Source organism: Astyanax mexicanus, chromosome 20 (genome assembly GCF_023375975.1).
Source record: "Astyanax mexicanus isolate ESR-SI-001 chromosome 20, AstMex3_surface, whole genome shotgun sequence".
NCBI classification, from domain to species: Eukaryota; Metazoa; Chordata; class Actinopteri; order Characiformes; family Acestrorhamphidae; genus Astyanax; species Astyanax mexicanus.
This window is the reverse complement of record NC_064427.1, coordinates 29,467,586-29,477,289: the sequence shown is the minus strand read 5'-3', so window position 1 is coordinate 29,477,289 and position 9,704 is coordinate 29,467,586. Positions and strand designations below refer to the sequence as shown.

Below are 9,704 nucleotides of genomic sequence, written 5' to 3'. Positions count from 1 at the left end.
GGGAGACAGCATTAATATTCAAAAGCAGAAGACTGGAGAAGAAAAAGGGAGTGAGCTAGTTTCTAAAAGTTCTGGAGAACTGGAGCACACGTTATAAAATAAAGCTGGATATTATTAGCAGAGTTGGAGTACTAAACTCGCACTCAGTGACCTTAATGATTCAAGTAAAAGCATTTCTATAAAAGGTAGACGTACAAAATCAGCAGGACAAGCAACTAAAGGAAGGCTAATAAGGTTTCTATAGAACCAGATTAGATCCAGTTGTGAACGCTGATACCAAATTAAAAAATATGTAATCAGTTAAATAAATTGAGCAGCTTATTCATGATTTTGTCTTATTGTAATGAAAAAACAGCACGACTGTTAAAATGACTGCACATGACTGTTAACGCCTGTCAGGCGATGGTGTTATCCATTGCACCACACCAACCAAGTACCCTTTCATCTACTCACCAAAGCCATGTTTTGCTATTGTCGCCTCGGGGCCCAGGGTTATATTTTACCTTCAAATAAAACGAATACCATAGATCATAGGTCGGCAATAGGCGGCCCGCGGGCCAGATGCGGCCCGCAAGCAAGAAACATCTGGCCCGTGAGGTTGAACTATAATGAAAAAAAAAATCGGACTGTCCGTCTCAAAAATGCTCTTTATTTAGAAACTTAATTTTCCAAAACAGAAAATTTTATTAAAGATTTTTTGATAGAGCCACGGGCTGTTAGATAACTGCTAGCTTCTTTATTCTGTTTTTTTTTTTTATATTCGTTTTTTATTTTTTATTTAACAAACAGGTATATCATTAATAGCGCCCCCAATGGTCAGTCCACAGATTTCACCCACATCAGCCCACTTGAATGTCTGCTTGTCATTTTAAGAGCGCCCTCCCGCCACCGCGCCCAAGTGCTTGTGGCCCGCCATGTAATGGCTTGGAAAAAATCTGTCCCGCGGCCAAACTTAATTGCCGACCCCTGCCATAGATGGTTAAGGTTAAAATCCAGATGCGATATATATGGTACAACAACAATTTCATAACCTGTATTTTAAGATTATATTCTATATATTTTGTCAGAACCAGTTAGATGGGGAGTAAGACCTATATATGCTAAATCTATGCTGTTAAAAGGAGCTAGTTTTATCTCCAGCACTAATCCAGCACTCCTACATTCTGTAAACCAGAAGGCAAGATGAATGAACACGCGTTCATACACTGTGCTGTAGTGATGCTCTTGGGATGATCAGTGTGGTCATTTAGAAACTTCAAAAGCTAAAGTGAAGGAAAGACAAGGTAGTCCTGTGAGGAACTTTACACAGCTTTTCAAAGCTGTGTGATTCACATCACAGACTTATTTGGGTTATCATATCCTGCCTTCCTGCAAGATTATGATTTACAGTTTCAGTTCTATTAATTTTTATTCAAAATTGCCTAAAACAATGGATCATCTCAAAAGTACAATATTATTAACATCAGTTTGTAGGCCCTACAGCTAAACCAATCAGTTACCATGTAATTCACTCTAGTTTCTGTATAAGGAATAATAATATCTGGTTAAATATGAGGGAGTCCTAGCTAGAAGGAAGAAAAATGGGAACAAGTAGGAAAAAATGGAATTGCTGATATTATTATATGGTATAAAAAAACAGCTTAATGTTTTCACTATCGTTCTATACTGAGTTTTTTTTTAACCAGACTAAACAAAGCTAATCTTAATTCAACAACCATTGGAACTTTTTTTAAATTCTTTTTTAAAATCTTTTTTATTGCTTTTTAGTCAGATAGCACGTCATAAGTCTGAGCTCTTGTAATGTATCATTGCCTTTCAAGAGATGTCCACCATATTACACCATCCATATGCTCTAGACTGGCACAACTGACACAAATCAGATTACAGATGCTTTTTAAAAAGCTACATCTATCATATAATGTGAGGCAAGATAAGCTCTGACATCAGAGAAATGAGAACTACTGGATAGAATGAGATCAGATATACAGTCATGGATAAATGTGAAAGGAGAAAAAGCAATAAAAGAAAGTAAAGAGAAAAAAGGCAGCATATAAAAAGTAAAGGGCAGGAAACGTGTACACACACCAGTATCACAGCTGTGCTGAAAATAGTCCACTACCAAAATATCACTGATCAGCATTGTTCCTTTGGTGGTCTTTATCCTTTGAAGGACATGGTAGACAGGGTCTGATGAATTGCAGCAGCAAATGGGATAATAATGCAAGAGCGCCCTCCACTGGACATGCTATTCTACAACTAGATGCAACTAGTCTGAAGAGGCATTTCTTAAAACAGAAAACCCTCTTTAAAATTGCATTAAAAAACATGTTTTTCTGGTTCTCAAACTGTGGTACTATGTACCATCCCAATGTGGTACACCAAATAACCTTAGATGACTTAATCTGATGTGTGCACTAAAAGCTAAAGTATTTATATATTTATAAAGCTTTAACCTGAAATGTTCATGTCCTTACACTGCGTGTTTGTACTGTTAAAACTTTGTATGTAAACCTGACCCTACAGTTGAACCTTGTTTACTGTAGTTTTTGGATTGGGATTAACAATTATATTATTAATCTAGGATTTAAAATGATGGCAAGTACACTCTATATACAATAGTTTACTACTAAGGCTGCAAAGATTTTTGACTTTGCATTGTTCCTTTAATTTTTTAAATACTGATTTTAAATTTTATGTTCACAAGACATTACAATTAGGGGTAAATATATGTTTAACACTTTATCTGTTGAGTCAAATGGGACACAATACCAGCAATTGTAACATAATGATACTTTTTAATGTTTAAAGTGAAATATTTGTGTGTGTGTGTTTGAATATTCTCAGAAGTAGAATTAGACATATAAATGTAAATATATATTTTTTACATTTTGATCTACTCACTAAAAAAAGCTATTGCTATTTTTGCTATTGTTGCCGCAGGGCAACATTACACGTTTAGACCACTTCTCTACTTGGAATAACACTAAAGCAGTAATGATATTTTTCCTCCAAATAAAAATAAGTTAAGATGATGCAATGTTTAGTCTACATAATCGTTAATGTCAATTATAAGAATTTGTGCTGAACACACTAAAAAACAATGGGGAAGGTTTGAGGGCTGCTAACCTAACCAGTTCACACTCAGCTTGGTCACCAAAAGTGCAAAAACACAACAGATTACATATTTTCTCACCTAAATGTCTTCCGGGCATTTAAATCCCACATTCTACTGTTTCTATTATTTTGAAGTGAAAGAGAAAGCTAGAAACAGAGACGAAGGGGACAGCAGAAATAACTGTTGACTAATCAGATTAGTAGAATGACAAAAATAATCATTAATTGCAGCCCCAATTAATATACTGCAGTTCTATTGTTTTCTTCTCTCTCAAGAATTCTGAGATGTCTCAGAAGGCACCAGAAACAATACAGCTCCACACAATCAGTGAAGAACCACTGGCAAAAATAAATGACATTATGTGATGTTTAGAGGGTATATTAAACCCATTTTGTAAGTGTAGGAGATACATGAATTGTACTGAAATGTGTTTTATTTATAAAGTAAAAAAAACTAATAATAATACATGTTACTAATACAGAACGCTGGTGTGATTGTTGGTAAGTGCATTTATTGATTTTCCCTGCTGTATCCTTGTAACAGACTGACATAACATTACAGAATTAGCACAACGATCTGCTGTTAATCATACGACTCAACTGTTTAGTTAGTGCCGAGACTAATGATGCCATTTTACGTGTTGATCAGGACTTGAGCAGTTAGCCTGGAGGCCAGCCCAACTGACGGCCACCAAGAACATGAAGGTGGACGTGATAAACAGACTGGCCACCGTCAGGGCCGTCGTTGACAACCAGCCGGTAGCCTCTAGGTAAGCCAACCTGCTCTGCACACTTCTTGGCGACAATCATCAAATGACCAAGAAGCTAAAAAGAGAGAGAAAGAGAGAACAAAAGGGAAAACACGTAATTAGAAAAGAATCTTATATATCATTGCTGAAAATAATAAAATTCACATTCAAAGATTATGACCACAGTGAAGCACCTGACAGAAATCCCATAAACTTGACTGGAAGTCTGCGTCACATAAACTGCCTACTTCAGCACTTTTCTACAGAATCTCATTAAACTCCTTAAAAACTTCTCAGCACTTCACACCATAGGCAGTTACAGCAATTACAAACTACTGTGGATTCACCTTCAGCTCAAAAGCAGTTCTTCTGCCAGTTGGGAGGTGTACACTTTAATTTATAAACTCACTTTAAAGGCAGTTAAGCCTTTGGCATTTATCTCTGCACCAATGCAATAAAGATCTTACATTTTTAATAACACCAGTGTCTTTTTATTATTGCTTTTTTTTTTTCGTTCAATAAAAAAACCATGCATTCATCTTAAGTAATAAGGAAAACAGAAGGCAGAAAGAAAATGAATCTCACAGTTTTAATTACTATTACAATGATGTAAAGCTTTAGAGGATATACTCATTTCTGCATTTCTACAGAAACCAATGTAGTAATATTATATAAGAATTCTTTCAGTATGAACAGTACCCAGTGTTCTGGGGCTTGCTGTCTACTTCGCTCATCACAAATAAAAGCAATAAATAAAGCAATACAAGATTCTAAAATGGTCAATACTCACTGCTGCATCACCGTCCTCTGCTTTTGACAGCTGCACAATGGGTTTTCTTGGGACTACCAAAAAATGCGTAGGAGCTTGTGGGGCCACATCATGGAAGGCTATACACTTAAAGAGAAAATAAAAACAGAACAGTGGAATCAGCGATCAATCTAAAGATTGCTCAGTTACACAACCCTAAGCAGTTTTATGATTGATCAATTTAATGAACTTGCTCTGCATAATAGCTTTTTCCCTCTAATAATAGGCTGTACATTATTTAACATGTGAAAAAATAAGGCAGAAACAGCACAAAGACCTGAGATTGATTTCTAATTCCATGCCTTTCACTGGAAATATGCATGCTTTAAAAATGTTCTGAGAATCAAAACATCAATGACTAGAAAAGAATGGGTAAGTACAAGCATTTTGTGGGATGGCTTCAGATAAAATGAAGTACAACACTATTGGTTGAATGCTGATTTTCATAAGCAGGATTTATAGGTTTTTATATATATGTATACAGCTCTGGGAAAAATAAGATACCACTTGAAAAGTATGTTTCTTTGATTTTACCAAACTTAAAAAAAACCCTGGAAAAAAATCAAGAAAAAGATGGATGATCACAAGCCATCAAACCAAGATTGACTGCTTGAATTTTTGCACCAGGACTGGCATAAAGTTATAGAAAAGCAGTGTGTAAGACTGGTGGAGGAAACATGCCAAGATGCATGAAAACTGTGATTAAAAATTTGGGTTATTCCACCAAATATTGATTTCTGAACTCTTAAAGCTTTATGAATATGAACTTGTTTTCTTTGCATTATTTAAGGTCTGAAAGCTCTGCATCTTTTTTGTTATTTCAGTCATCTCATTTTCTGCACATAAATGCTCTAAATGACAATATTTTTCATTTTTCATGGGGAATTTGGGAGAAATGTTGTCCGTAGTTTATAGAATAAAACAACGTTTATTTTACTCATATACCTATAAATAGCGAAATCAGAAAAACTGATTCAGAAACTGAAGTGGTCTTTTTTCCAGAGCTGTATGATATTCGGCAGATATAATCTGTGTATATTAAAAATAAAAATAAAAATTTTCTTTTGTATCGAGTCAGCGATGACGATGCTGAAACGATAAATTGTGCTGCTCTAGTTTAAACTCAGTGACCCTTCAGGCGAGTTTTTGTAGACCTGACCTGTCAGTTTTAGCTACATAACTCATGTTTATAGAGCTGAGATTAGCTAGTTAGATTACAGACAAACGGGGTGGAGCGCATAACGCTAACCTACCCTATTAACACACTCTTAGTTATGCAGCTTCATATTTAGCTAGCGGTTAGTTAATCTAGCTAATTTAACTACAGAACAGCCGCACGACTGCAGCTGCATGTGTTAGCTAGGCTAGTTAGCATGCGGCTAACAACACTGGTCATGCTCCACGTTCACTAACCAGCCAGCGGTAGCTAAGTTAGCTTACAGTAATGCTAAAACAGCTTTAGCCAGCTAGCACGGACAGAACCAGCCGCACAATGAATACAGATACAGTTACTTAACCACAGCGTTATCTGCACGGCCACAGTACACTCCACAGATTAGCTATCTGTGCATAGATAACGCAGACTATAGCTAAATAGCAGTGTAAACTAGCGGAGCGGGGCCGAGTTTAGCTAAGCTAAGCTTACTAAAACTCAGCACTGAACCCCTACCTGCTCGTCCTCGTAGATTATTTTAGCCGGAATCTCTTTCCTAATTATTTTCCCGAAGATTGTATCTCCTCCAGGCTGCGCGGTCTGCGCCTTGGCCACCTCCTCAGCCATGGCGAGGGCTGGACTGCAGAGCTGGGCAGAGAGCAGTGCAGCAGTCCGGAGTCCAGCGGCTTCAACAGTATCTGCAGGACCGCTGATCTACAAACGCTCTCCTGCAGCAGCGCGCAGCGACACCCAGTGAAATTATGCGCTCAGCGTTTGTAGATCAGCGACGAGCCCCAGCCCCATTCAACTCACCATAAGGACAAAACGCAGACTCCAAAAATAAACTTAGTTCCAGTAGGCTTTAAAGACTAGAACTGAATCTCCAAAAAAGTCTATTATATTAACTGTCTAATCGTGTAGCTACTGCTTAATGTTACAGCCTACCTGATGTTTATTCATAAATCCTACATTATTTATTTTATATTCTAACCCTGCAGACACAGGAAGGTGGACTGACTGTACTTGGCAGGCGCCAGTTTATGCTGTCCATACACTACACGATTTTGAAAAGACTCTGAAAAGACGTTAAACATACTAAAGTCTGACACCCTCTCATATCTAAAGACTAGTCACAGACCTTTTACTCATACGTTTAGTCACAGGCTAAGATTGTCAAAGACTGGGGATCTTGCAGGGTCACTAATTGCAAGACTGCAACTAGATTTTCTTCTGAGATTTTTTCCTATCATGCTTCTGGTGGAGTTTACATACAATACATATTACATATCAAGTTACCAATAACGTGTATATCACTACTGTGATTTATCAGAGACTCACATTGTTAGTCCCCATCAACAGTTTATTTTTTGGTCACACTGTTAGTTATTCATATTTTATTAATATAATATGTTCAACTCTGCCAATAAGCTTCTTTACCCCCCATTTTTTTGCTATAACCTTGGAATAGAATAATATAATTAATAACAAAATTTGTATTTATTAAACTTGTTTGAATAAAACAATAACACTGCACAATAAGACAAAGTCGTGCAAAATAAAATAACTTTAAATATAATGACTTTAAAGTGCTACCTGTGTTTAAAATACTGTCAATTACATATTAAAATAAGAACCATATAAGGCATGTTAACTGCAAAATGTGTTCTTTTCCAAATCGTTTGTACGCAGTCAGGTAAAATATTCTTACCTCGCGGCTTCTCGTAGCTCTTCTATTGGTTGTTGACATTGTTCACGTCACTTTGCCTGAGTCGTGTCTCAAGGCTTAAGATCATATTAAATCAGAACGCAAAAAAATATTTACTAAAACGTTCAGTCCTTACCATAGACTGTATATAAGGAAGGACAGCACGACACCGGTTGAAAAGTAAAGCCACTAACGTTATGACATTCTGCAACCCCCCCCCCCCCCCCCCCCCTGGTTAATAACTCCCAGTGTTTTTCTTAACAGTTAATACGTTTTATAGTAGTTATTCCGTGATATTTAAAGGGGTTTGGCGATGTGGTGATTGACAGCTTAGGCAAGTTGATTGACAGGTCGCCTGAGAGCGTGAACGCGCACTGCCACTGTGGCTCAGTTGCTGAGCTTACAGTCAGATCTTTCTCACGTTCGGATTTTACTGTTGTAACAGGGCTGTTGTAACAGACCCTCGGGGAAACGATCTCTACATCAATTCATAGACCACTGAATAAGAAAAATGTATAGGGTTTTCAAAAACCCGCCTCTATCACATCCTGTGGTAAATAAATCTGTTTAGAACCCTGTACGTTTTATTCTGTGTACATTTTACTCCTAAACACCACTGGATCCTCTGAATTATGAGATCGTTTAAGAGTCGTAATGAGAAAAATGCTAACTTTAACTAATGCTACAGTGGCGTGAACTGACCTCCCAGCCCAGCTGCAGAGATCAGCCGGGGACTATTTTCGGCGCAACACCGGCGAAAACTCCGACCATAAATTAGGAGCATATTACACACAGCTGATCCAACTAATAAACTAACTGCCCTACTGAGAGTGTCACAGCATAAAATCACTAAAACAGGTCAGTGATACTCCAGAACCAGCTGTAACACGTTTTAACATTTACCGTCATTACTATGCAGTGAAATAAATTGGTGTTTCTGGTTGGTTGTTGCCTCAGTGAGGGCAGGTAGTTGATTAGTTAGTTGTTAGTTGATTATTTGGGTCAGGTGTTGTAATTAGTATAAACGAATTAAATACTATACCTGCAGGCAAGCGCGGCTGAACTGAGAGCCACTTTCTCTTATTATCTGCCTTTTAAAGCTCTAACACAGACTACACTGCTCAACATTACTGAAAGAGTTTTCATCTGTTTGAATGCTTTAATGATCATCTGTGAAGAAGCATATTAATCCAAAGCACTCTGATCTGACCGGAGTTCGCTGGTGTACTGCAGAATGCAGTTCGGCGTCAATTCCAGCCGCTGTGCTGTGACATCAGTTAAGCATTAAAGTTAGCATTTTTCTAATTACTACCCTTAAACTATCTAGTAATTCAGAGGATCCAGTGATATTTAGGAGGTAACTGTACACAGAATAAAAGGTACAGGGTTTTGAACATATTTATTTACCACAGAATGTGACAGAGGCCCATACCTGTATATATATATTTTTTTATTTAATAGATTTAAAATTGAAATTGAAGGGTGCACAAATTTACAAAAAGGACATGGATCCGATATATTCCATAAGTAAATAATAGTCCTAAGGGGCCTACACAGGGGCCTCCACTCCTGATCAGTTCAGTTAATTTCAGCCCTCTCCACATTTTCTCTCTCTCCAGCTCAACCATCTCTTCTACCCCTTCTAAATAATACATTACATTACATTATAATACATTACCACAATACTTGAGATTTAAACAAATTCTAACAAACCCTAAAACTAGCCCTGAACTAATAGAGTTTGGAAATGATAGTTATTGGCTGATCAGGCACATCAGGGCAGGGCATTATATATATATATATGTAGATTTTTCTCAAACCCTGAATATCTATCTAGCTAATTCTAAAGTTAAGCTAACTGAGTCACAAGCTGTATTTTATTAAACACACAGTGGGTTTAATTTATGTTTTGATTCAGAGAAGAGTCTTTTTAACCAGCTATCAGAAACAATCTCATCACAGTTTACATGGTTAGTTACCTTTCTTTTAGAAAAATCTCCGTATATCCAGATTAGTTTTAACGACAGCTGCTCCGACTAGCTGCCTGAACTCACAGCGAGGGGAGGGGCGGGGCTTCCCGCACACCAAACTGCGCTCCGCAAAACCAGCTAGCTGATTGGTTGTTTCTCCTGAAAGGCGGGACTTTCTCCTTGAACCGGCACCACGATTGGTTAA

At 37.4% G+C, this 9,704-nt stretch overlaps 1 protein-coding gene across 1 annotated transcript; it reads right to left on the bottom strand.

Annotated features, from left to right (window-relative positions):
• Positions 1 to 3,606: 3,606 nt before the first annotated feature.
• On the bottom strand, positions 3,607 to 6,534 carry hint1 (histidine triad nucleotide binding protein 1). The gene is made up of 3 exons (XM_015606675.3): positions 6,341 to 6,534; positions 4,654 to 4,758; positions 3,607 to 3,939 (listed from the first exon to the last, which is right to left on the bottom strand). Exons 1-3 carry the CDS (start codon positions 6,449 to 6,451, stop codon positions 3,775 to 3,777), a joined length of 381 nt encoding a protein of 126 aa, XP_015462161.2. The 5' UTR covers positions 6,452 to 6,534; the 3' UTR covers positions 3,607 to 3,774.
• Positions 6,535 to 9,704: the final 3,170 nt, after the last annotated feature.